At 40.4% G+C, this 26,899-nt stretch overlaps 4 protein-coding genes across 6 annotated transcripts in view; 3 read left to right on the top strand and 1 right to left on the bottom strand.

The window, feature by feature from the left end:
- The first annotated feature begins 64 nt into the window (after nucleotides 1-64).
- lrrc8ab (leucine rich repeat containing 8 VRAC subunit Ab) lies at nucleotides 65-5,889 on the top strand. Of its 2 annotated transcripts, XM_070833509.1 has the most exons (4): nucleotides 65-160; nucleotides 800-925; nucleotides 3,058-5,176; nucleotides 5,360-5,889. In XM_070833509.1, exons 3-4 carry the CDS (start codon nucleotides 3,065-3,067, stop codon nucleotides 5,633-5,635), a joined length of 2,388 nt encoding a protein of 795 aa, XP_070689610.1. In that variant the 5' UTR covers nucleotides 65-160; nucleotides 800-925; nucleotides 3,058-3,064; the 3' UTR covers nucleotides 5,636-5,889. The 2 variants fall into 2 exon arrangements, with proteins under 2 accessions (XP_070689610.1, XP_070689611.1); XM_070833510.1 differs by lacking the exons at nucleotides 65-160; nucleotides 800-925 and adding an exon at nucleotides 1,515-1,570.
- A 4,937-nt stretch (nucleotides 5,890-10,826) lies between these two features.
- Nucleotides 10,827-13,315, top strand: ppil3 (peptidylprolyl isomerase (cyclophilin)-like 3). The gene is made up of 6 exons (XM_070834185.1): nucleotides 10,827-10,881; nucleotides 11,156-11,230; nucleotides 12,173-12,266; nucleotides 12,362-12,429; nucleotides 12,521-12,639; nucleotides 12,765-13,315. The coding sequence occupies exons 1-6, from the start codon at nucleotides 10,879-10,881 to the stop codon at nucleotides 12,889-12,891; spliced, it is 486 nt and encodes a 161-aa protein (XP_070690286.1). The 5' UTR covers nucleotides 10,827-10,878; the 3' UTR covers nucleotides 12,892-13,315.
- Nucleotides 13,316-13,486: 171 nt separating this feature from the next.
- LOC139204164 (3-oxoacyl-[acyl-carrier-protein] reductase FabG) lies at nucleotides 13,487-17,061 on the top strand. Of its 2 annotated transcripts, none has more exons than XM_070834138.1 (8): nucleotides 13,487-13,563; nucleotides 13,710-13,880; nucleotides 15,381-15,559; nucleotides 16,035-16,128; nucleotides 16,215-16,284; nucleotides 16,370-16,406; nucleotides 16,597-16,660; nucleotides 16,848-17,061. In XM_070834138.1, exons 1-8 carry the CDS (start codon nucleotides 13,540-13,542, stop codon nucleotides 17,004-17,006), a joined length of 798 nt encoding a protein of 265 aa, XP_070690239.1. In that variant the 5' UTR covers nucleotides 13,487-13,539; the 3' UTR covers nucleotides 17,007-17,061. The 2 variants fall into 2 exon arrangements, with proteins under 2 accessions (XP_070690239.1, XP_070690240.1); XM_070834139.1 differs by having other exon boundaries at nucleotides 13,488-13,554.
- Nucleotides 17,062-17,732: 671 nt separating this feature from the next.
- col27a1b (collagen, type XXVII, alpha 1b) overlaps nucleotides 17,733-26,899 on the bottom strand; it is a 67,564-nt gene continuing 58,397 nt past the window's right edge. Inside the window, exons 49-61 of the mRNA XM_070833948.1 lie at nucleotides 25,937-26,044; nucleotides 25,794-25,847; nucleotides 23,960-24,022; nucleotides 23,744-23,797; nucleotides 23,607-23,642; nucleotides 23,059-23,076; nucleotides 22,867-22,902; nucleotides 21,708-21,734; nucleotides 21,525-21,590; nucleotides 21,207-21,375; nucleotides 20,989-21,098; nucleotides 20,071-20,289; nucleotides 17,733-18,935 (exon numbers count right to left, since the gene is read on the bottom strand). Of these exons, the coding sequence (XP_070690049.1) occupies nucleotides 18,789-18,935; nucleotides 20,071-20,289; nucleotides 20,989-21,098; nucleotides 21,207-21,375; nucleotides 21,525-21,590; nucleotides 21,708-21,734; nucleotides 22,867-22,902; nucleotides 23,059-23,076; nucleotides 23,607-23,642; nucleotides 23,744-23,797; nucleotides 23,960-24,022; nucleotides 25,794-25,847; nucleotides 25,937-26,044 (1,107 nt within the window). The 3' untranslated portion in view covers nucleotides 17,733-18,788. The remainder of the gene's footprint in view (nucleotides 18,936-20,070; nucleotides 20,290-20,988; nucleotides 21,099-21,206; nucleotides 21,376-21,524; nucleotides 21,591-21,707; nucleotides 21,735-22,866; nucleotides 22,903-23,058; nucleotides 23,077-23,606; nucleotides 23,643-23,743; nucleotides 23,798-23,959; nucleotides 24,023-25,793; nucleotides 25,848-25,936; nucleotides 26,045-26,899) is intronic.

The raw sequence follows: 26,899 nt of genomic DNA, 5'->3' as shown, positions 1-26,899 counted from the left end.
GCCACACTGCCTCCCGTGCCCTTGGCGGTGCAAACCCAGAACTGTCCCGTAGGTGCTGGGGGAAAAAACACAACAGCTAGCAAGCTGAGCTGCTAGCAACAGTGCACGCAACTATTGACATTAAAATAGCGTCGCAATCGATGGCAGCACACCAGACGTAGTAAGTTGAACATGTTAGCAGTTTTAATACATGATAACAGTGCGTCACTGTCATGTCAGCTTCAGCGTTTGTTCGCATGTAAACTTCCGATGACAGAGAGAGCCGGTAGTCAACATGTACAGTTAGCTAGGTTAGCTCACTTGCTAATAGCAGCCTAGCTTAGTTTGCTAACCTGCTTTAATAGCATTTATACTTGTTTGTGGTTGGTGCCGATAGGGAGCGTGTTGTCAGACAGCAGTGTACTTCCCCAAAGATGTCGTGTCACATTGTTTAGTTGTATATATTAAAAAGAAACACCCAGCTTGAACTTTCTTTTTAGAAGCGCTAGCTCAGCTACCTAGCCAGATGACAAAGACATCCCATGCTAACGTGATGAGCAGTGACTGATGGATAGTAGGCACATCTGAATTAACACATGTATCCGACAACAAAAATCATATCTGGCACCATACGTATTACACGTCTTAACAGGTGTACTATTAGCTATTAATGTTTAAACATAATTTGGATCAGTAGTGGGCATACAGGTAACTTTCCTGACGCTTTTTGCTGAAGTATGTCACTCCCAAGTCAAGGTAGAAACCAGCTGAAACCACATTTTAACCACATATTAACCACATCTTTCAATGACATATGCAGGTCTTTTATTCAACCCCATGGCGATGAGAGCGGCTATGGCCCATGAGGAATTTTGGTTACACAGAGAGTGGCTCGTCCACCAGGGACATCATCAGACACTGGAGCACAGATAACACCTCCAAACTGGTGAGTATTTAGTTTACGAGGTGTACTTGTCGTTGTCAGTCCAGGCTACTTCACTGGAAGTATGTTTGCAAACGTTTCTCTGAACTGAGGCCAGTCTAAATATGCTTATTTGGCCAAGGATCAGACCAGGCATCTTGACTCCTCGTCTTTACAGCTTCCTAACAAAGTACAAGCTCTGATGAATGCCAACTCCCAGCTCTTGTTGTGTATGTGTAGGTGTGTGTTTTTGGGGGCGGTGGGGGAGCAAAAGGTGACGATAGAGTATTCCAGAGAGACACTGGTTGGAGACAGCAGCTTCTTTAAGATAAACAGGATCTCCTCCTGAAGGTCAAGGGAGGTGCTTCTCAAGGCCCCCACAGACAATACTCTGGGTATTATTAACGGAAACGGCTAAGAATAGAGAGCAGGGAGCAAGGTGGCTCCTCTGGCGGTCGTGTTGTTTGGGTTAAACAAGCCAAAACGGAACATCATCTTTAGAAGAGTGACTTCTCGGGCTTACATGCTGGGTGTGTCACACTCGCACAAGGCTAGAGGTTGATTTGGAAGGCTTTATCTGGCTCTGATGTACAACAGCAGCAAAGGAGTAGTCGTGGATGGCTCGTGACTGTTTATGTATGGAGTTCTTGTGCCCTACCGTTCGGATTTGTAAGTAGAACCATTTTTTAAGAGCGTTAAGAGAATCTTTATGTATTTTGTTCATGTGTGCGCATTTATTTAAGTCTGGCTATATTTCATACCAACCACTTGGTGTAATAGATTAACTGGTTAACTGCATGTGTGCCAAATGTAGAGAGGGGTGGGTGATACAGTTAAACCCCTCTATAACGGCTTATTTTAGAATATGTAAGCAAAATGGTATAATTTCTGAATCTTAAATTGAAGATTGCTAATTGTGCAATTAACCACACAGGAATGTGTAATATCAATGTAATACCCAGCAAACCTATGAATTCATTACATTGATACATAAATCAAATAAAAATCAAATTTTACCATGAAGCAACAGTACTTATTTTGGCCCAATACACCCAGCAATGCTTAGGGGATAGGTGCCGCTGTATAAATGATATTGCGAAATCTTGGATGGTTGACAAGTTTATAATTTGTCACAATACATATGATTGCATCGCCCACCTTTAGCTTTGGTTAGTAGTGATGCATCTATGCAATCAGTATATCCACCATTACTGGCGCATAGGACATTTGCCAATAACGACTGATTTATACTACGGTTTCTTTATTATAGTGTTTTTATTGTGTAGCAAAGCAATTTTACAGACTTCATTCAACTTTTTCTAACTGTATAAATGCCTCTCATACTACATACAGAATACATTATACAATTCAAAATACTTATTAAAGTATCAGAGTACTTTATAAGGTTTGAAGCACTTTCTCATCATAATCAGCATCAGTAGAGAAAAAGTGGATCGGTGCATCTCTGCTAATTAAGGAGTCCTCCCAATGAAAATTAGGTCCATAGGTTTTTCTCAATTACGGCAATCTGAAATGATAGTTCTGTTAATTTACTAATTTATCATGTTTATGGGCTGCATACACTTTAAAGGCAGCTGTCTCATTGCCTGTGTAGTATTTGTTTTGTTTTTTTCTTCTTCTTTTTTCTGGGGACAGTTAATGAGGACACAGACTAATTCCTCACCTAAGTCATTGAAGGACTAAATTAAAATGCAGACAATTGCAGAAAATTTTTATTGATGGCTGTTTTGCCATTTAGACAAAACATTTGAAATGCTATGTCTGGTGTGCCAACCCTCTTGAAAGCAAGATTAATTGTGTCTGTTTAATAATAGTTAAATGAATTGCATGGTAGCCCACTCAGTTAAGTCAATCAGGCAATTATGTGTCATAAGTGGGAATCTCTAGTGCATTACTACTGGCACACTTCAAACTAACTGTCTCCAGTGTTCTGATGTATGACCTTGTTAGCTAGCATTCTAGTATTGATTTGCCGTCTTCGTAGTATGTTGTGTTGTTTAGGCTTTATGAAAAAGGAACTCTTTCCTTTTGATGCCGTAGAAAGCCATATCTGTAGTCTTTTGATATTTGACAAGGCTGTGTAAGTCAGTTTATTACTGTACTCAGTTATGATTCAACTCTTTTTTTCCCCACAGATAAATCATGATCCCCATCACTGAGTTGCGGTACTTTGTGGACACACAGCCAGCATACCGCATCCTGAAACCATGGTGGGATGTGTTCACCGACTACATCTCCATTGTTATGCTTATGATTTCTGTGTTTGGGGGGACACTGCAGGTCACCCAGGACAAGATGATCTGCCTGCCCTGCAAATGGGTGGTCAATCAGACCTGCAAAAAGAACTTCAATTCTACCCTCTCTGCATCATTGTTCTTAGAGCCCAAAGGGATCCAGTATGATCTGGACCGCCACCAGTACAACTATGTGGATGCTGTGTGCTATGAGAACAGATTGCACTGGTTTGCCAAGTATTTTCCTTACCTAGTATTACTTCACACCCTCATTTTCCTAGCATGCAGCAACTTTTGGTTTAAATTCCCACGGACTAGTTCCAAACTAGAGCACTTTGTTTCCATCTTGCTGAAATGCTTTGACTCCCCATGGACAACAAGGGCGCTGTCAGAGACGGTTGTTGAAGAGAGCGACCCAAAACCAATGAAAATGAACGGCTCAATGGACCACAAGGAGTCTGTTATCAGCGAGGATGTTGAAGCTAGTGTTCCTATGCTCCAAAGGACAAAGACTCGCTTTGAGCAGGGCATTGTAGACAGGACAGAAACAGGGGTTTTGGATAAGAAAGAGGGTGAGCAGGCAAAAGCACTGTTTGAAAAAGTGAAGAAATTCCGTATACACGTAGAAGAAGGAGACATTGTGTACAGACTGTACATCCGTCAGACTATCATCAAAGTCATCAAGTTCATTTTGATAATCTGTTATACTGGGTATTATGTGCACGATATTAAATTCAGTGTTGATTGTTCGGTAAATATAGAGAGTCTGACAGGTTACAGCGTGTACCGTTGTGCTCACCCACTGGCTACACTTTTTAAAATCTTAGCCTGTTTCTACATTAGTTTAGTAGTGGTGTATGGTTTGATCTGCATGTACACACTTTGCTGGATGCTTCGGCGCTCTCTAAAGAAGTACTCCTTCGAGTCCATACGGGAAGAGAGCAGCTACAGCGACATACCTGATGTGAAGAATGACTTTGCTTTCATGATGCACATGATAGATCAGTATGATCCTCTGTACTCTAAACGCTTCGCTGTGTTCCTCTCAGAAGTAAGCGAGAATAAGCTGAGGCAGCTCAACCTTAACAATGAGTGGACACTGGACAAGCTCAGGCAGAGGATTACTAAGAACTCTCAGGAGAAGTTGGAGTTGCACCTTTTCATGCTGAGTGGCATTCCAGACACAGTATTCGACCTGATGGAGCTGGAGGTTCTTAAACTGGAGCTTATCCCCGATGTCACCATCCCCCCGATCATTGCCCAGCTGGTCAACCTGCGGGAGATGTGGCTCTACCACACACCAGCTAAAATCGAAGCTCCTGCGTTGGCTTTTTTGCGTGAGAACTTGAAGTCTCTGCACATCAAGTTCACTGATATCAAAGAGATTCCCTTATGGATCTACAGTTTGAAGAATCTTAGTGAACTTCATCTGACAGGGAATCTCAGTGCGGAGAACAACCGTTACATTGTCATCGACGGGCTCCGGGAGCTCAAAAGGCTCAAAGTTCTTCGTCTGAAGAGCAACCTCACCAAGCTACCTCAGGTGGTGACTGATGTGGGCATGCACCTTCAGAAGCTCTCCATCAATAATGAAGGCACCAAGCTGATGGTGCTCAACAGCCTGAAGAAGATGGTGAACCTGACGGAACTGGAGCTCATTCGCTGTGATCTCGAGCGCATACCACACTCAATTTTCAGCTTGCACAACTTACAGGAAATTGATCTGAAGGACAACAACCTGAAGACCATTGAGGAGATCATCAGTTTCCAGCACCTTCATCGGCTGGTCTGCCTTAAACTCTGGTACAACCAGATTGCCTATATTCCCATCCAGATTGGCACACTGACCAACCTGGAAAAACTGTACCTGAATAGAAACAAGATTGAGAAGATCCCCAGCCAGTTGTTTTATTGCCGAAAGCTGCGCTTCCTGGACCTGAGCCATAATAACCTAACCTATATCCCGACAGACATTGGCTTCCTCCAGAATCTTCAGTACCTGGCAGTGACAGCCAACAGGGTGAGTACTTGAATAATCAATGTATTCTAAACACTTTAATCTTTACTGATTTTTACATTGCTTTTTTGTTCTTCATGGATTGTTTGCAACAATTTGTCTGATGCTGAAAATGTTTTAAATTATGAACTCTAATTTCTCTCTGTTTCTCTCCCATCACAACACCCTCCCCACCTCGAAATAAAGATTGAGAGCCTGCCTAATGAGCTGTTCCAGTGCAAAAAGCTTCGCACTTTGAACTTGGGGAACAACTGCCTGCAGTCTCTGCCATCGCGGTTTGGTGAGCTGACCGGGCTGACACAGCTAGAGCTGAGAGGAAACCGTCTGGAGTGTCTGCCTGTGGAGCTGAGCGAGTGCAGACAGCTGAAGAGAACCGGCCTTGTGGTGGAGGAGGACCTCTTTAACACCCTGCCCACAGAGGTCAAGGAACAGTTATGGAAAGTTGACAAAGAACAGGCATAAGCAGGTCTGTTGCTGAGACCAACTGGGCCCTGACACAGGAGGAACGTCTATTTTGTCCCTGCTTGTTGATGCAGGCAGTTGTCCTGCTGCAGTGTACACTGCCAGTAAGGCTGGGTATCGAGAACCAGTGCCAATTTGGCAGAACCAAAATACTGATGGTTGTTCACGTAATTATTCACTTGATTTTCCTTCATTTACAAGTAACTTCTCAGGCCTTCCCATTTTAACCCAGTAATGATGCTTTTTAGCAATAATGTAGCGTTTGTTTACATTTTATGCTTCTCGGTTATAGTGGAAAAGTTGAAGTATGCAAAACTGAGGGCCAGCACCAGTCTCCTCTGTTCACAATTAATACACCACTGTATTGTTAGTTTTAAAGAAAAGATAGCAAGGTGTACTGTCCCTGCTAATTTCTGTGGATGGAGTCCCAGTCCCATCATAAAATGCAAAGGAGTTAATCATGAAATCACGATAGGCAAGAGGCTGTGACTGTCTTTTTAGTCTTTTTTTAAGGAAAATTATGCAGTTGCACTCAAAATATTTCACAAGTCGTCAGATTAAATGTTATGTTTGTATGTAGGGAATGACAATACCGATCACAAGCAAACTACGCAGTCCAGTCAGCAAACGTTTGTGTCAGCATAGCGGCTGCTCTGTGGCTTTTAACTCTCAATCTGTTGTCCAGCACTGACCTGCCATAAATTGTTGCTCTGGTGTTCATTGTTTTTCTGCTGTAGAGGGGTGACCACAGCCTACAAATACCTGAATAACTGCTTAGATTGAAATCAATTCGAAAATCATGAAAGTACAACATGAAATCACAAATCTAGGATGACTGAGTCCTGCCAAGAAAGTTTAAGGATTATGAGATCGTTGTGTCTAAGAGGGCTGAAGGAGGGGACTGTTGGTGGCACTAACGCTACAGAGGCAAAGGAGCTGCCTTTGGTTGAGCCTTGTAGCAGCACAACATGTGTTGGGATAGAGAGTGCGATCCTTACATGGAGCCAGTGGAGCAGAGTGGAGGCGTTGATGTGTAGTGTTTGATTTAGCATTTGAGGAAAGGCCATTGAATGCAACCTAGTGGAGTAGTATTACATGGCATTACTCCCATACAGTTGAATCAGTGAAGCATCTTGCAAGCAAGCAGATACCCAGTCCTTACTGCTAGTATACTATTCTATTGCATGGTCACGCTGCATCCATATTATTTGTAATGAATTGCACAAAACAAAATGAACAAATTGGGTGGTGGGAGTGCTGAAAGGTTGTCAATGAGATGAGTCTCATATGCATCAAAAGAATTTTTCAAAAAGTTTGTATGTGATAACACAGATTTGACGTTGAACTTTGACATTGAGCTTCCAGTTATTGGTAATGTGTCTGAAAGGAACGTAGATGTTGAGCTGGACCACTAGATTGGTTTATTAGCCTTTCTGTGGTGGATATAAACTGAGCACTGGTCTACTTGTCTGCCCTGATAATTTAGTGTGAGAAAACATATTTAAAGGTAAGTCTAGTTCTTTAAGATCCTCACCTTGTGTTGACGTAGGTTTTTTATCACAATGAAAAAATTTTAAAGATAAATATGTTTCTACCTTGATCGGGTAATGTGAGATTATTATATTTCATTCATACAGGTGAGGTGAATATGGAGTTTAATCCTATTTTCAATAAGGTTTAAAATGGCTATTTCTGAAACTCCATCATAGTGAAATTTGAAACGTCTGCAATTATGTCCAAAAGCATTAAGCGTTTAAAAAAAAAAAACAAAAAAAAAAACAAGCTGCATTCCTGGTAATGAAAAGAAAATTTGTAATTCCTAAAAAAGAATTTGTCATGTGGTTGAAAGATGAGGAGACATTTTTGAAAAGAGCCATTGCCTCCAGGGCAGTTGCCTTAACTTTAACTTGCTCTTTTTGTGTTATGTACTTTTTCTGTCATTTTGATTGTGGCATCTGTGGAGTTCAAAACAAATGATCACACCCTCGACTATGTCTGGATGAAGGTAATTCACTAGACTGCCCAGCCCCAAATAATAATGGAAGTAACAGGACGGTTCTGCTGTTTAGTTTCATATTTTTCCACTCATGTTTTATTTCATCACTGTGGACTAACAAGTGACCATAGTTAACACCAGTAATCAGTTTGGGCAAATGAAAGATACACAAAGTGTCTCAAATGTTATTATTGAGACATTTCCTTTGTGTTGTATCCTCGCCTTGTGACACTGGCTGTGCTGACTTTCTTCTTACTTAAAGTCTTCCTTTGTGCAGCTTCAACTCTCTTAATCAGTGTTGCTTTGCACGTTTGACAACTTAAAACATAAAAGTCAGAAGGACATTATTCTTTAGAATAATTCAGGAAAATGTCTACCAGTCTTATTTGTAATAGCGATCTAGACATTTAGCAGTTGGACTTAGATTTTAATTGCTGAAGTGAAGCAGGCTTGTTTTGGGAATGACAACATTGTTTATTTTTTGTTTTATTGTGTGATGGGTTTTTTGGTTGTGTAGTTTTAAAGTGTTTTTTTTTTTTGTGTGTGTGCCAGATACACTAACCTCTTATGGCGACCCATCCCTGCCAGGGAAATAAAAAGATAAATTATTAGTGTTATTAAATTTAAAGAGTATTATAGAATTTTTTTTAAAATGTCGAGGTCAAAATAACATAATAATATCTTATCATTTCGACTCACTAAATTAGAGCTATGAGGTAGTTAAAAACTACTTCTGCATGTCTCCTTACAGTAGCTCACATCCAGCAGGTGTTAAGAACTGTCTTAATGCTTCATAATTCTGACATAGTCGTACTTGATTACAATTTTGACTTCATTTCTCATAATTGTACAAAAAATTTGTCTTTTTTTCCTGCCATAAATGGGCCTCCGTACTTTCCAGGTCAGGTCATCTCATTTTTGTCATTATTGTTTTTGGTTTCAAAGTGGTTCAAAAAACGTTCAATACTTTTTGCCTGAGAGTGACTTTCCCGCACTTGTGTTTTGCCACAGTAAGCAGCACATTGCTAAAAATGCGGAGTTCAAGATCAATGCACAGCTCTGGCACAGCACAGCACACAGTAGGGGTCCTCGTGTTTACCCCGAGAAAAAGAAAAAATATCAGTTTATGTTTTAATAAACCTAACTGCAAAGAAATCTTGGACAGTAGCAATACACAGAACAGTAACTGGGTTGAAAAGCATAGGAATAGTTTAAGCTATGTACAATTACTTCAGTGATCTGTTAAACTATGCTATATTGTGCAATATTGCCTTTATTTAAACTATGTAAAGGTTAGTGATGTAGTTTTCTAACGTGCATGGGCATTCCTTTTGTCATATTCATTTTACTATGGTGATGGTGAGAATTTAAAGTTCACTTGGTCAGAGGAGACTTTTGGTCCTAGAGAATGCTTTTGCACTACAGCACCTCTCCCACAAGTTACATTTAGGTAAATGCAAATAATGGTATACAACGTAATGTATACATCACTTTGTTGTGTCTGTTTTTGGTATGGGGAGGTCGACCCAATGACTGCCAGCCACGAGATTAAAATGATATTAGGTAATCATTTAAATTTGTTTGGATTTTCTTTCTCCAAATTATTCACAGAAAAAACATTTTTATGACACCCAGGACACCTCAGCAATACACCATTGGTTAAGACAATCAGCTATTGTATTATTAAGAGTGACATGAGATAACGTTGTGTCAAATGTGAAGTGTTGCAGTGAGCGCAGCAAGTAAATGGTCAGTACATCAAAAATACATTGTGTATGTTGCTAGTAAAGTGGTATCAGTAACTAGATTAGCTTTTTGTCTCATTGTTGTTATTAATCTTTTTCTCCTTTTTCCCCTCCATCATTTTAATTGATTTTATTTTATTTTCATTTTGACAGCTATTAGTAATATTAAAATATAACAAAAATTTCTCAGGAAGCCAGCTAGTACTCACTTCTTTTTTGAGTTGATTGCCTATTTTTTATTACACCTGGTATTTTTATTAATTTAAACAGTTGTTTTTTACAGTTACAGTTTTATATGCATTTCTATACATTCTTTTCTAGTTTGGTGTATTTAATAGTGGCTGCTGGTTTAAAACAAAATGTGTTTGTGTTTTTAAAAGAAACCACTTGGTTTAACCTTGATTCTGCGTTATTGTCCATGTATAAATTGAGCTGTATTGTTTTGGAAGTGTTGTGTCTTCATTGTAATTAGCACAGATAAAGTGTGTGTGAGTGAGAGGGTGTCATTAGTGAGAATGTATGTCGGCATGGTGAGACTTTGTCACCCCTTGATGTTCACCTCTTAAAATCATTAGTTTTGGGTACATTCTTTTAAATTATTATTATTATTCAATGTTCCTCACCTTAATTCCAGTCATAGTTTATATACAATTTTGACTTCATGCAGTGTTTGGTTGCCAAAAGGTTTTAATTAATAGGAAATCATCAGTGCATCAGTATTGGCATGAATGATGTGAATGTGAGTATTCTGTTTGAACATGTGTCCCATCCTGTTCTGCACACCATCCACTAGAGGTAAAATAAAATAAACTTGGTTGACCAAATTTTTCTTGGTCTCTGTGAATGACTCAGTTCTCTATTGTATTATACAATCTCTACAATATCCCAGGTACCATATCAGACTCAAGGCATTGTGATAGTCATGATATTATTGAGAAGTAACAGGAGGACACCTGTACAAGGCTAATGCCATTTTACTAACACTTAATTCAAGAAGTACCTGCTGTTGAGGCAAGGTCTTGAAGCAGGTCACTGTGTTGAAGTCTAGTTTTAAGAGATCTCAGTTTTGTGCCTGTATGTCGCATTCTCGTAAAATTATTGTATTTATTATATTGCCCAATAACAAATCTAATACTCTAGCAGAGAAACCACGATTAATGGTATAAATTGTGCAGAGAAGGAGTATTTTTTGGGGCTAAAAAGTGCACCGAATTTTTGTCCAGAGGCCCCATTGCAGGTAAACGTGTCCATTCCCTTACAGCACGAAGTGTACATTCTCTGCACAGGCTATACAGTTGTGGTTGTTTCCATTGAGCATATTCATAATATTTACTAATAGCTAAATGATTGGCACAGTATAAAATTAACAAATGTGTCATGTTGCTATGTATGTGCCCTTTTTAAATGTCCCCAAATCCCTGGCGGAACCATTGAGCGCTTAGCTACAGCACCCACACGGACATGTTTCTACGACGCACTTGTTCGCAGACGCAACATTTGAAATGGTAAATTTCACAGTAAACATTTTCAGTAGGTAGCTGTCAGCATGAACGTAATAAAAACTGTTTAAGAAGCTGTTAACTAATAAAGGTAGTTTAGCGCGGTTTAGTTTGTTAGCAGCCTGTCCAGGAACGTCTAACGAGCACTTGCTTATTTTTGAGTCTTGCTAACAGGCTAAGCTAGTTAGCAAACAGGCAATGAATGAATGCATAGCCACTCTTAACAGTCGGCGTTTAACGATTTCATATGTTTTTTTTTTTCCCTTTGTACATTTTACAGGCGGTCACCCTTCACACAGATTTAGGAGAAATTAAGATTGAGTTGTTTTGTGAGCGCACACCGAGAACATGTGAGGTGGGTCAACAGTTAAAGTTACTTTACAGTTTTGGTTTGCTGTTGTTTTCCGGTCAGAGCGGGCATGAAGATCAGTTTACAAGGACTTAAGACCTCCTATGTGCATTTAAGTTGTCTTCTTATATTATTATAAATTCTGCAGTTTCTTTAACGTCCGTTGCTTTTATTCCGTGGCGGGAGTACTGAACTAATGTAAAAATATGAGGTCTTTTCTTTTAATGCCAGTTTCTACTTCACTAACTTTTATATCACGCCTTTAGTTACGAAGTTAAAGGTTAGATTTCTGAATACAAAACTTAAAAAGAGCCTATATGAATGTTATAAATGAAACAACCAGCAGTATATTTAGTATATATTGTTTATAAAGCTGATTGGCAGAAAATGGGTTGGCATTTTTCATACAAAAACATTTTATGGTTCCAGCTTCATCTGCCTGTAATTTGCTTGTTTTCCTTTTAATTATTTTAACAGTAACAATGTATTTCTAATAAGTTCTCCTAACATGGTGAAGTTGAAATCGCCTTGGGCCCTGGGTGATTGTGTTGACATTTCTCACTTTCTCACCTTCATGTTTATCTCAGTTTCAGAAGTTTTACAAACCAAACAATGAATTAATTGATTTATCAAGAAAATAATCAGCAGAAAATAAAAAAAAAATGAACCCCATCTCAATTACAGCAGTAAAACAGGGGACGTGTTTCTGCATTGAGTACTTTTAATACTTCAAGTAGATTTTCTGGATTATACTTGCACATTTTTATGAAGTATCATTTTCAGTGCAGACCTTTTACTTGTAACAGTATTTTTACGGTGTGGGATTGTACTTCTATTTAGTAAAAGATCTAAATACCACTCTACTGCTTTTATATGATATTACAGACATGGTTATGTCGTGTTTTTTGGAAGTTATGGAATATAATAACGCTTATTTACTATTTGCAGAACTTCCTTGCATTGTGTGCCAGTGGGTTCTACAGTGGGTGCATCTTCCACCGAAATATTAAAGGTTTCATGGTTCAAACCGGAGATCCTACAGGTACAGGATTGTTGTCATCTGCTTCATTTCAGTGCTGAAATGTCAGAATTCACATCCTCACGTCTTGTTCCCTGTATTTTGATCAAACCACTCAGGCACAGGTAAAGGAGGAACCAGTATATGGGGGCGCAAATTTGAAGATGAGTACAGTGAACACCTAAAAGTGAGTTCCTACTAACTCTTGCTCATTTGCTTAGTTTTTAATCAAGAGTCAGTCTTTAACATGGTCACTTTTCTCCCCTCTTTTATTTCAGCATAATGTAAGAGGAGTGGTCTCAATGGCAAACAATGGCCCCAACACAAATGGCTCCCAGTTTTTCTTCACATATGCCAAACAGCCCCATCTGGACATGAAGTACACAGTGTTTGGAAAGTAAGCAACATGTATACCAATAAAGTGTTATGTGACAGCTGGTCAGTGTACACTACACGCAGTTCTTGACTGATTAGAATTTAGTGTGTAGTGGCAACTGACCTCTTAGTCTCTCGCACTTGTAGGATTATCGATGGCCTGGAAACGCTGGATGAGCTGGAGAAACTGCCCATCAATGAAAAGACGTTCCGACCACTGACTGAAACCCGGATAAAGGATGTGACCATTCACGCCAACCCTTTTGCTGGATAGACGCCTGTCTTTTCAAATATTCAAATAGGCCTTTAAGACAGATGTGGACTTCCAATAAGGGAATCGATCTTGCCAAAGTTAAAATGGCCTCTTGTCAGAGGTTAGAAATTCGAGATAAAAGCCCCAAGATATCGTTTTCCAGCTGCATTTTCTGGAATTTTCACCTCAAAGCAAAATCTAGCTGTGCTCTCTCCACTTTCTAGCTGATTACATATGATTTATGAATTTTAAGATATTGTTTACTTCTCCTTTAAACCCACCTTGATGTGACAACGCTTTAGGAGATGTGTAGCTTATTATTCACCAAGGCATCTACATGCATTCACAATTTGGTCCAAAACACAACTGTAACACTGATTCGGATCTTTTTTTCTTAAAAGGCTATGTAAATAAATTGCCATTGTTTTGTATCAAATAAAACTTGCGTGATTAATACATTGTTTTTAGTATCATTTCTAAACATTCTGCGTGGCCAAAGATAAGATGATGAAGGTGCCAATGGAAGTCGGGAGAAAGAGCGTGTTGTAGTCCTATATGAACTACACATCCGTAAGCACCTGCTGCGTCAAATTGCGTCATCATTAGGGTACGAAGCATGGCGCATTGGCTTCAGTAATTTCACGCATACAAGAAAACCCCACAGAAAATATGGACTCAGACGATGTATTTAAAGTAACTTTACATGCATTTACTGTTGTTTCCTTGTATGTTTTATCACTCATGCATTTCTTTCCCAGTTCTTTACCACTAAATGACAGTTAATGTATTCACGGTTGACGTGTCGTTGACCTGGCGTTTGTATGTGTGTCTTATTTTAGGTGTCTTCGCTGAAGGGGAAAGTGACCCTGATAACAGGAGCCAGCTCGGGCATCGGGGCAGGAACCAGCGTCCTGTTCGCTAAACTCGGAGCCCGGTTGGCTCTGAACGGCCGCGACGTGGAAAACCTTAACAAAATAGCCAAACAGTGCATCGACTGTGGAGCTGCCGAGGTAACTCTCACACTGAGCTGGACTCTGCGGGACTCTCATAGTGTTTAACCGGAGTACAGACATGCTGACACTGTGCCAGAGTTTCGTTGAACGTAGATCTTAATGGACGAAGGGAAGCCTGAATGTGAAGACGTATTAAAATTATCTGTTTTTTGAATGGAGTTTGGTGTGACTGCCCCCGGTTGTATAAATCACTCCGCATAAACAATCCTCAGAGCCCCACTGAATTGTGGGGTGACGACAAAGCATATTTTAAATATGTTTTTAAATGTAGGCACATTTAGAACTACAGATTCCTAGTCTGGGAGGCTGGAAATGGTATAAATAGGAATGAGACAACACTTAGCTTTATCAAAACAGGCATACAACAAACACCATTTAGTGTATGCAAGCTGAGTCCATAATTACGAACATGCCAGGCGGGTTAAGTTGTAATGAAAAAGATTTTAAAGAGAATAAAATAGTAGTAAAATGTGGTTAAGCTTAAAGTACTTATTTTAACAGCCTTTTTTGTACATCCAGATATCGAAGAGATGAATTGTTTAGATATGGACTCTCAGCTCTGCAAGGTTTGGCTTTTTGCTCAAGAATTTAGATGTGTGTGAATACAAAGGTTGGTCGAAATAATGCACAAATTAATCAAGTGGAACTGTGAACAGAGATTCCTGTCATATTCAGCTACTCCAGACAATGCATTTTTCCAAAGCAATAAAAAGAGCATAGATATGATCAGCAATAAATCCTACCAATTTACTCCAATTTAGTATCTGGTGACATCTCACGTTACCCTGACGACTCCAAAAACCATGAGGCTGACCAGAGTACTGTAGCTGGTTGCTAATAAAGACTACACTTGTGAAAAAAACGATATAAGACACCTCCTAAGTAATAACGGTGGAAGTGATTGTTCGTTGTTCTAAATTAATGCACTGGCTACATTGAATAAGTAACCATAGCAACAGAGATGGAGTTAAAGCCTTGGTAACTCTGTGGAGGCGACCTTGGCGTGTCAGACCATTCATTCCTAGATAGGCATTTTTTCTTCCACATTTGAGGCCATTCTCAAAGTAAAACGCTATGAACCTCTGCCACAGGTGTGTGTGTGTGCGCTCCACTGTTGTGGTTGTTTCCATGGTGCTGAACTGACCCAAATGAGAAAGTTTGTCAAGAGTATGTCACAAAAATATATTGTTTTATGTACCCATCATTTATTTCTGCACGATGTCGTGATAGGGGGTCTGTGAGGAACCCTGTACCTAAAACTAAATTAAATTAGTCTCATGTCAAATGTGTGTACCAGCATGAATGTAAGTACGTTTATTATATAGAGTCGTAGTGACACTGACATACACGACAAGACATGCAAACGATTTTACTTTATCGTCCAAACATTACTTCTTTTAACAGTCGTTTTTTACAGTACTGTGTGAACAAGTGCTTTAAATGGGTGCAAAAATGCCTGTAAAGTCAGAACGTAATGAAACGTTGAATGTGTTTTAGCCTCTGCTCGTTCCCGGGGACCTCACTGATGAGGAGACGGTGGAGAAGACAGTGGAGCAAACCATCGCTCACTTCGGCCAGCTCGATGTTCTGATTAACAGCGCGGGTATCCTGGCCATGGGCAGCATCGAGACAACAGACCTGGCTCAGTATGACACGGTCATGAACATCAATGTCAGGTAGGATTTCAAACACCTGACACATCATAATGGTGACATGTTAGTGCTGAGTGTACAGAAGCTGGGGTATTTGCAGCCAGTTGCTGTAAGTGATGTACGCCTGGAAGACTTTAACAATAACTGAACACAACTTCATCTTTTAAAATATTATTTTGCACAAGAAACAAACAAATGTTCTGAGTGGTAAGATGAATGACGCAATGTTTGCTGGTTGTGTGAATCTCGCTTGCTACTGCATTTATCATTGCATTCAGTTGGACTGAAGTATGGTGTGGTCACACACAGATTTCTACCGGTCTAAATGTGTGGACGTAGGTGTGATACCACTCTTATCATGCTGGGGAATGGCATCAAAGATGATCAGATGCAGTTGCCCTTTACAGCCTCGAGAAGACACAGATTCCCTTGATATTTAGTGTTTGATTTTCAGTCATTTTAGGTAATAATATCCTGTAATGTTTGTTTCACATTGCAGATCTGTATACCACCTGACTCAACTTTGCGTGCCCCACCTTATCAAGACCAAAGGCTCCATCGTCAATGTATCCAGTGTGAATGGACAGAGATCAGTGGGTGTTAAGTAGCAGATTCTCCACATCATGTCTTTTACTTTTATTGTCTCTGAGAATTGTGACACACTGTTTCCCCTCTGTAGTTCCCTGGTGTGCTGGCCTACTGCATGTCCAAATCTGCAATCGATCAGTTCACACGTTGTACAGCACTTGGTGAGCGAGCCATTTTTCTCCTTGTACTACATGTTCAGTATTGTTAAAGTTTATATTTAAGAAAAAAAAACAACTTTTATTTCAGAGCTGGCGTCAAAGCAAGTCAGAGTGAATTCAGTGTGGTGAGTCTTGAGTAAAATGGATTTTTATTGTGTTCAGGAATTGATCTCACTCATATTTTGCATGCATACAATTAGTAAACAGTTCCAATGGATTTTGGATTCAAAAATCATTGATATCAGTTGCTTCCGTTGGAAATGACCATTTTTAATGTACCGTATTTTGTATCCCCACCCTGCTGCAACTCTTCAGTCCTGGTGTGATCGTCACAGATGTCCACAAGAGAGCAGGACTGGATGAGGAACAGTATGCACAGGTGACGGATCATGTCAATACTGTATGTTACCACATGTGTAAAGAGGTTCTAGCATTATATAAAGTATTAGGAGGACATCTCAAACATGTAACTGATCTTTTGTGTTTAATTCTGGCCTGGCATGTATTGTGTTTCTGGAAGATCTTCATCCCCATCCTCCTCCTCATTCTGTCACTCTCGCCCCCAGTTTCTTGCCAAGTGTAAGCAGACCCATGCCCTCGGTCGCCCTGGTGAGGTGGAGGAGGTGGCCCACAGCATCGCCTTCCTGGCGTCCGATGCTGCCAGCTTCATCACTGGAGTGAACCTTCCCATTGATGGGGGCCGCCATGCCATGTGCCCGAGATAAAGACCATGTATGTCAAGATACAGAAGTCTGCTAATACACTGCTTTCAACCTCCAAGTCTGCCTGTGCATTTGTATCAAATAAGGCTGCTGTCACCACTAAAAAGGGATCTGGGTGGGAAAGTGAGAAAAACACATTCTCTCCATGTTTAGAAATCCATCATGATGTGACAGTTCCAGCTGTGAACTGTTAACGGGAGGCTAAAACACACTGCCACAAATAGGCAGTTTGAACACATTTTATTTTCTCACTTTACTATGAGCTTTTGTTCGATGAAAAAAAAAAAAATGTAAAAGCTGCTTATCAACAAAGGTTTCAGACATTTATTGAATTACCTGTTGAGTCATTAGACTTCATTCACGCAGCAGAATATGTCTGTACAGACCAAACACTGTAAGCTTTGTACTGTGGTAGTTTAATGTTGTGTATTGTACGAAATCCTCTGAGTTTATAGATTGGCTGAACCAACCATCATTGCTGCACCTTTGAGTGACAAATGCATGAACAGTAAAATAAAACAAAAAGATGATAATGTCCTAAAATACAGTTGATTGCCGAGGACAGTTTAACTAGAAAAACCCCATACAGACTGTAGAATCCTTAAAGCTCCAAAATGGCCAAAAATGTGATAAAACATAGTGTTGATGCCTGGTTTTGAATTGTAAAGCTACTCAGAAATTAAATAAAATTTAAATAGAGTCCACTGTAGATAATAAAGGTTGTATAATTATAGACATTTACATTTAGGGAGATAAAAAACACTTAACTTATAGTGTCAGACTGTGTCAGATAGTACAAAGAGTATTAAATGTTAAAATGCTACCATGACAATATAATTTAGTGAATTTGGCCTGCATATATATTTAACAATCTTCCCTTTTTCGTAAAAAAAGACGTAGCTTCGCAGAGAGCTGACGGGAGTTTATCATACGAGTGTCAACTGTTGCAGCACCAGGTGTCGCCTCCGTGTCATCCCAGATTACATCAGGTGACCGCGTGTTTGCCGTGAGATGAGAGGCGCAGTACGAGGTAGCATCTTGACACACTTTTCTCGGTTCACACTGTGGAAAGCTTCAAGCCACTTTAACGTGGAAAGTACCACACAGCAGTTGTTGGTGTGAAGATATCTGCATAAATGCGGCGTGTCTCGGCACTGGACAGTCGTTAGAGGCTCAGAGAGACTTACCTGGAGACAGTACGCTTGTGTGTCTGAGGCACTCTGTATACCTGAATGAGTGATATGATGCTGATACTGTATATGCCTAAAGGCTGTGGAACAATAACTATTGCACTTTATATTACAATATACAGTACATATACATGTATAAATAATACTTACACATTAAAATAGGAATTATTGCATTTGCAGGTGTAACGGTTTCATATTTCTGTACAGATCTCTTTTGAAAAAAGCTTTAGGTTTTTGCAAAATCAGACATCAGACCGTGAAGAAACTATGATACAACATGGTCCGAGAGATGACAGAATTACACGTTCATATTACTTCCTTGCCTGCCTTCAGGTCTTGTATCACACTCAAGTCTCTGAAAAAGAAGCTTATTATTGTTTTCCATAGGCAGATTAGTGCTAGAAGTCTTTATCTCTGCATTTTCAGTGGGCTTTCTCTCTCTGGTGCCCCCTCCTGTTACTGCAGTCCGAGCATATTTTGAGGAGAGAAAAATGGGGATCTGTTCTGTAAACCGCAGAAGCATTAGTCTCCCCCGTCCACCCTCCATGCATTCACTCCTTTGAGGAGCATTCCCGGCCACTATTCATTCAAGGCCCTACAAGAAGCACACAGGTCCAACCTCGAGGTGATAGCGTGCGCCAGGTTCTGTGGTCGGTAGGTTGTACACGGTCACTATGGGGAGTAAGTTTGGGTCCGCGGTCTGGAAGATGAAGTGGGTCTGGTGCCAGCGGCCATCTTTGATCTGAAAGTGAAAGTTGCATCCTGTGAGTGGCTGTCGCTAAGATTTCAGCCTCCACCCTCAATACAGTGGAGGTCGACATGGGAGTTTATTTGTGGTGCTAGAAACAATGAATATTTCCATTTTAAAAATTCAACAGCCGTTCCACAAACCGTTACTTTGTATAATCCAGAGTTCATTGTTTGACTTTGTTTTTGGTAGAAAGTAGTTCCAAAAAAAACAGCACTGAGGTCAGTGGATTAGGGACAAACTAAATCCCATTCACCTACACAGTATTGGGCTGGAGGCTAAATATTAGAAACAGATGTCTCAAGACCTGGACAAACAAACCCAAAACTGTCTTTATGGCTTGGTACCACAAGAAGTTAGAGAGGAACTAATAGCAGACTTGGTGGTTTGCATTTTACATTTCATGCTGTGTATAAATTTAACAAGATAAATGCTTATTAGTGAGCTTCAGAGACGCTTGTCTCTTCCCGCAAGCTTTTCCCCCATGCTGCCTGTCTTCATGCCTCAACTGCCTCCTGCCTTCAGCTCTATACATACAGGTTCCATGTGGAGTTTCTGACCTCTAGAGGCACTATGGAGCAGTTCTTCTTTCAGCGGTTCCCAGTTTTTCATCTAGTGTACAAGCACTCATATGCATGCACCTATTCCACTATTCCACTGATCTACGGCTGGTGGTACATTGCAAGATATGCAGCAATGTGCCAGCAAAAGAAGGGAAGAAGATTGGTAGCAAGAATGCCTAAACATGGATGTGAACAAAGCTGGATTTAAAATATTTTTTAAAAAATCGGCTTATAAATGTTTTATGAGTATGGGAATTAATTCAAGGCGCTTGATAGATCTCAAGGACAGACACACACACACACACACACACACACACACACACACAGTGTTTTGGAGAGTAACACTGAATAAACTGAATGTCAACTTTAAATTCTGTTTGTTTACAAGAAAACACCTCATGGTAAGGGCACCCCTGTGGAGTTGCCTCACTTAAGACATTGAGTGGTATTCTCATTTAACTCCCAGCAAAAAAAAAACAAAATTTATTTCCCAAAAAGTTTAACTTACTACTAGACATTCAACTACACACACTTTGCACCCATGCCAAAAGACTAACTGTGCATACCCAGCAGTCATCCCTGGGTATGAGCGGCTCCAGGAGGTCGCCTGCCTGAATCTTCTCCCCTGACCAGGCCTTGAAGCTCACAGCCCTGGATGAAGGCTGCAGAGAGGGTCCTGCTGCCCACACGGACGTGTTGAGGCAGTGAATGGTGATGTGCTGCACGGCCTCAGTGCTCAAAAGGTGGACGAAGTTCATCTGGATACGACCCACTCCTATCCCCAACTGTAAAGCAAGTGTACTGCCGATTGACTGTTTTGACATTCCTGATGTAAACTTTAATAACTGGACTTAGCTGTTAAGTATTGATCTCTGTAATAGAAGAAGTTGAACACAATCAATTTGGGAGTTGAGAGCAGACCGCAATTCTGTTATTTATAATTAGAAATACGTTACATCTGGGTCACAGATTGCGCCTCGAGTGTGATCGTCTGCCCTCCCTTTAAAGTTTATGCAGGCATCAAGTCTGTGTGATGTTTTGTTGCATTATCTTCTGGCTGCAGTACAACTCCAAAATACAGGCATGAGAAGAGAAGACACTATTTACTTGCCAACTGAGCGTGCCTTTGATGGTGACTTAGCCAACAGGACTAAATGGGGAGCCTTAAGATTCATTGCCATAATTATCCATTGAAAAAGAGCTACAATTTATAGTATAGAGCCAGAAAATGAACAGCTGGTTGCCTTAATTTATCACATGAACATTAAACTCCAAGTTTTTCTTCTTTATAAATTATTTCTTTAAAAAAAAAGAAGAGAACTTTCCCCACATGCACACCAGCAACGCTGGATTTGATATTCATACCAGTGTCTGCATAATGAGCTCCCAAAGAGACGTTGTCTGTATCTAAGTAATATGAGTTTACATTTCATCTGGGTGTTTTGTCTAGCTGACTCAAGTGGCTAAACAGAAGTGATTCCAACCTTGGACACTGTGATGGGTTTCAGGCAAGTCTGTCCTCCAGCAGTGAAGTTGCACGTCACCTCGATGGTGTCGGCAGCGCAGCCGAGGTTCGGGTCGATCCAGTAAGTGCCTGCCAAAGGGTAGCAGCAGCAGAGGAGGAGACGGCTCTTAATTAGAACAACAAGAATGGAATGAATATGTGCACAGGAGTGACTAAGCAGTAAAAATGTCTCCTCACCATCGTACATCCTCTGCTCGCAGTTGTAGAGGTCTCGGCAGATGCGCGCAGGGTTGTCACGGGTTCCCAGCGGGTTCTTAAGACTCTGGATCAGAGAGCTGAGATGCTGCAGGGTCTTGAAGATGTCTGTGCTCTGGTCTAACATGGGCAGGTCCATGCTCTGATAGTTCTGCTTCAGACATAAATATTGGCATGATTTTTCAAAAATAAATTTAAATGAGCTAATTTTTTTGACAGGATCTCTAACATGTTCAGGTCTATACACGCTCATTTAGATTAATAATAAGAATTAGGAGCACAGATGCTCTGAAAACTAACCTCTGGCCTCAGTGCAGCTTGAGAATCGATGATGACTTGAAAAGCAGCACCGAGAGCCTCATTTCTCTACCAAAGAAGACAGCAAGGCAATAAAGTAACCACAGCCGTAGTCTTTTCCTCACAGTTTGTACAAACATATCATTCCCAATACCCCGAACTGACAAAAAGGAGAAACATACTTACAAGTGAAAGGGCAGAACTGGGAAGACCCTGAAAGCCCAAGAGAGAAACCTTTAATATATGCACCATGAATATTGACCCACTTCTGTGTTTTTTTTTTTTTTTTCTTGCTGGCACTTTTTTTCTCAGTGTATTGTCCTCAGGAAGCAGTTCCATAAATCTTAATCTTCACTGTGGTGGGTTCTGTCTTTGTCACCCAATACGCAGACATGCACAGAAACAATAATTAATTCACAGGAAACAAAGCATGAACGCACAGGAAATGAGGCGTGTCGAATGCAGAAAAAAAGAGCCCCTCGCTAGCATCTATATGAATCAGACCACAGTGGGAAACAAGCAGGTCTGTAACTAGTTAGATTATTCTCTAAATAAGGCACTTGACATACAGTCTAGCTTGGGTGTAAATGCACTAATGAGTTTCACTTCTTCATATGATTTTGCAGCAGACTACATGCTGCGGCCACAGCCGGGTGTACAGCTGTGATTTGGGGTGTAACCCTGAGATCTGAATTATGAAAACACACTTAACATGACTACCTCAGGTGTCGTCAGATCCATCAAGAGACCAGACTGTTTCCAGGATCGGCACCAATGGGGGGAAAAAAACTGCCAATGGCGTAACATGGTGTAATCTCTCTTGTGGTAAATGCAGATCAGCTCATTTTACCAAATATGTTTGAAACAGTTTCTTGATACTCGTAGAGCGATAACACCTAAGTGAATTTCCCCAGTGTGGGATCAATAAAGTCTCTCTCATCTCTTCATGTTTAAACTATTACTTTTTCATGAGTCTTCTTAAATGCAAAAAAAAAAAAAAGTTCTTGGAAACAAAAGAAATTTTTCGTGAGAGAGTTGTTTTTGCACTACGCGCATGTAATGTGCTGATGCAATACATCAGCACATTTTGACTCAGTAGAGTCAAGACACTTATCTGTTTGCACTATAAAAGACTGCAAATCAGTCAGTGTTCTCGAGTCTCTCTTTGATCTGAGAGGTACCTATTTCAGATGCACATTACTGAATCGTGTTAAGAACTCCTAAGCATAATCCTCGCTGGTGATTTTCTTTCACTTGTTTACACACTGAAATTTCGACTGAATTACATGAAATTAAAATGTGCAGTCTTGTTTCATATGCGAGATATACAAAATGAAAAACTCACTGGTGGTCCAGGTGGTCCACGCGGGCCAGGATATCCCTGAAAAATTGCATCAGCGCATGAGCCTTCAAATTATTTAGAACTTGGCCTTTATAGAAGAAGATAAAGTAGTTCATTCATTTCTTCCAGTACTGAGCAGGCCACAGGGCTGTGCAAAGAATAATGATTAAGCTACTGAAGTGAATAATTACTCACCCTTGGTCCTTGCAACCCCTGTTGGAGATGAAAGAAAACGAAATCAATATTCATAAGTGGCCAATCCCACAATAAGAGAATGAGTTTGAGAGCAGAGCAGATATTATTGTATCATGCAGTGTAATGCAGTCTTTGTGATACCATTTCAATAGATGGTCTTTATCTACTGTATGTTGAATTGCCCTTTCCTTTGCAAGCCAACACTCAGAAATCTTATTTTTACACAGCAAATCCTATTTCCGCGCAGCAAACCCAGACATGAATGTTGGCGTTTTAGGAGTGCGCTTGTGAATTATGCCTGTGTATGAGTGCTCAACAAACCTCTTAAAAAGCTTGAGATGAGCATGCAGCCAACATTTATCACCCTGACAGGAATTCCACAGCAGCTAAGTGTCACTGTGAGTGTAACAACAAACAGTAGAGCACAATAGGAAATGAAAAGTGCTGAGGGCAAAAGAGGCTGAGTGGTGTGCTGTCTCCATACTAAGTATCCTATTCTGTGCTCACAGTACAGGCAGAAAAGGATTCATCAAAACAGCGCCACGCACCGTCTCCCCCCGACTTCCTTTGTCACCCTGGGGTCCCTGATGGAGAGAAAGGAGACAGAGGATCACTCCATCACTGCCAAAAAGCAGAGAGAAGTCACATAAAGCTTGGCAGATGGGATGAGATATGAGGTACATACAGGATGACCGCTGGGGCCGATGATGCCAACGGGACCCAAAGCTCCATCCATACCCTGAAAAGTGAAGGCATGTTAGTAACCGAGGACACATATGATGGAGCATCCGATGGGGGCTCTGCTTATTTTTCACATCGACTCTGCAGTTTGAGTCCGCTGCACTGGCATCGGCTGAAATACTGCACTGGGTTACCACACTAACGGCAATCTTCATCTTACCATCAAACCACGAGGTCCTTTCGGTCCCTGAATCCCTGCTGGGCCAAAGTCTCCTGGGGGTCCCTAGCAAGACAAAAATACTCATTTCTTATTACTGGTTTAACCATTAATCTTACCATACCTTATCCACAGTTCTAAGTAATCAATGACCTTTGTTGACCTCTATTGACAACGAGTAGGATTAGTTAAATTAACAAATGTCTCTGTGGTTTGCAAGTGACAACCACAATGTTAATGCTAGAACATCTGCAGTTCCCCTAATGGCCACTAGGTGGTGACTAAGTAAACATTCCAGAGTACATACTAATTAGAAGTGGACTGTACTATATGCCAATCCTAATTATCTATGGATACTATTTTGTTTTGTAGTAAAAGTGAGTAGTTGTCCTGCTGTGAACCATTTGCAGTTCATTCTAACTGATTATAGCTCTGAGTGGGTTCTCCATTTCCTGTGTGCGTTGGATTTTAGGACAATAGATCAATTAAAAGCTCACTTAATAATAAAAGAGGGTTTACTGAGATAAGATAAACCTTTATTCGTCCCACAAATACTATACTATACTACACTATACTATACGTTTGTATACTCAAAACTTGCCTAGAAGTGGCATGAGGTATGGAAAAGGGGCGTGGCTTCAGATGTCACACAACATTAGTGTCAAGGCTTCATCTTCTCTTATTAAACACAAAATATCTCTTTTTCCACAGTACCAGGGCCATCAGTTAAACTTCATTATTGATTCATCTATCAATATTTTTCTGCTTTGTGAAATTTCGAAAGAATTTGAAAAAAAATGTTTTTGCTTAATAAATTACTGCTCGATGTTTGTGTTTGTGCCAATTCACTGTCACCCTGCTTCCCCGGTTCTTCAAAGCCGAGCAAAATCTTTGAAACTTGCCCCTAGAGAAAATTGTGGGTGGTGTCATCTATGGGCAACTCCACACTAAACAGCTTTCTTAGTGTATGCAAAGTGTAATTATTTCATACACCTCTACCAACCAGCTACCCAACTTAACGATATGCTACCAGTTTTAATCTCCCCTAAAATAGCCGTAAAAACAAATGGTTTGCAGCGCAGCGGTTTTGTTATATTTATCATAATAGTACCATGGAAATAAAGAAATATCTTTAGTGTGATTAATGTAATAATGCTGAAGAAGTGGAAAAGTTTTACAAGAAACTAGTGCAAACAGCTTAATATCTCTTCTTATATAAAATAAGGTCAATACTGCTGCAGTTACGTAATTACAAGCATTCATCACTCCAGGACTTCAGATGTTTTAACACTTTGTTTCGGTGCCTTTAAATTCTACACTTTTATCTGGTGACTCTGCTCTTATCATCCCCACTCATTGCTTCCGAGGTAGAACAATTATCATAAACGATACTGAGCACTAACACGAAGCTCATCTGCTTCACACTCCTCTTCAACTAACACACAGTAGGAAAATATCCAACATCACTCTTCGGGTTTCAAATTAAAGAGTGAGACTCCAGCAGAGCCTGTTCTGTTTCTACAGCTGGCTATAATCTATGGAGCAGCAGTGCTCTACGTAAAGCAGACTTACGTTGTAGCAGATGTCATCCTGGGGCATGTTACTGTAATACCTAACAGCTTTCACACCAATTTTTACTGAAGATAATATAATGAAATGTACCTCCAGACAATTTCAGACATTCACTTCACTAAAGTACTTCAACCAAAAGGTGAGAAACTACTGTCGGGGTAATTTTACTGTCTCAAAGACAAGAATTGAATTCAGAATGGAAAACTAAAACTTTATGTGTCTGATTGACATCAGGTTGTCAGAGGAGCTTGATGGGAGCACGAACCTTTGGTCCAAACAGACCCAACACCCCTGGAAATCCTTGTTCACCAGTATCCCCCTGATAAACAGAAGTGATGGGAAAGTAAGACACTTTTCATCGCTGAACAAGCAAATAAGTTAGTTTGTATTTGGCAAATCAGTGCTCACTGGTTGCCCTTTAGCTCCGGGCTCTCCTTGTTTTCCAGGCAATCCCATCCCACCAACAGAGCCTCTTTTTCCTGGTGCACCCGTTTGGCCTGGAAGACCTCTCTCGCCCTGGAGCACACACAAACACATGTAAACACACGCACGTCCTCCGCACATCCCACACAATAACCTCTGAAGAGACAACGAAGCCACTAGTGCAGTGACATACTTGTGATCCCTCACTGGCTTCCCACCAGTGGGCACTATTTTTAGTGCACTGTATTTAGTCGGGCAACTAAGAAGGAAGCACCACTTCCAACAAGTGAACCTGAATCTCAACAGTGCTGGTCAGGTGCCCTTTCCCCTACATTACCACGGTGCAACTTAAAATGATTAGTGAAAGTTTCATTATCGCAAGATGCCTTGGTGCCAAACAGTTTGCCTCATAACAAATTGTCAGTAAATGTTTGAACGTAGATCACAAATATATGACCAAATCAGAATACAACTATATTTCCAAACCATGGGCAATGAGTTGAAAATGACCCGGTACCACAGGTCTAACAAATAAAGCCTTTCTTTGTTTCTTTGTAAATTTTATGATTTATTGGCAAGGCCATGTAAATCGTGACTGTGCCAACTCATGAATCTGCAACACTAAGTTCCCAAAATTATTGCAGTGAATATGAGGTCTTTTGGGAAATGTTGTAAGAGATTTTGTGCAGAGTTTGGCCTCTGTGATCAGAAAACACTTAATATAAAGACAGCATTATGGTGCCAAGGGAGGCAACCCTGGCAGATTAAAGCCGAGTTGGCACTTTCCATTTGATATTAGCAACACAATTGCCTGCATTGTGATCTATAAAAAAAAAAAGCATGTACCATAACTTAACACTGGGTTCTTTGTGAGAAAGATCAAAAAAACTTTACACTCTTAGCTCAGGCAGCTGAAATGGAGAAAAAAAAATGGTACAAATTGTGCGT

This window comes from Pempheris klunzingeri, chromosome 7, assembly GCF_042242105.1.
Source record: "Pempheris klunzingeri isolate RE-2024b chromosome 7, fPemKlu1.hap1, whole genome shotgun sequence".
Lineage (NCBI taxonomy): Eukaryota > Metazoa > Chordata > Actinopteri > Acropomatiformes > Pempheridae > Pempheris > Pempheris klunzingeri.
This window is presented reverse-complemented; position numbering and strand designations above follow the sequence as displayed.

Coding starts and splice junctions, on each gene's coding strand:
- LOC139204164 (XM_070834138.1), top strand. CDS start 13,540: ATGGACTCAGACGATGTATTTAAA. Junction 16,285..16,369: donor CACACGTTGTACAGCACTTG/GTGAGCGAGCCA, acceptor CTTTTATTTCAG/AGCTGGCGTCAAAGCAAGTC. Junction 16,661..16,847: donor ATGAGGAACAGTATGCACAG/GTGACGGATCAT, acceptor TCTCGCCCCCAG/TTTCTTGCCAAGTGTAAGCA.
- ppil3 (XM_070834185.1), top strand. Junction 11,231..12,172: donor GCACACCGAGAACATGTGAG/GTGGGTCAACAG, acceptor TACTATTTGCAG/AACTTCCTTGCATTGTGTGC. Junction 12,430..12,520: donor AGTACAGTGAACACCTAAAA/GTGAGTTCCTAC, acceptor CTTTTATTTCAG/CATAATGTAAGAGGAGTGGT.
- lrrc8ab (XM_070833509.1), top strand. CDS start 3,065: ATGATCCCCATCACTGAGTTGCGGTACTTTGTGGACACACAGCCAGCA. Junction 5,177..5,359: donor TGGCAGTGACAGCCAACAGG/GTGAGTACTTGA, acceptor CTCGAAATAAAG/ATTGAGAGCCTGCCTAATGA.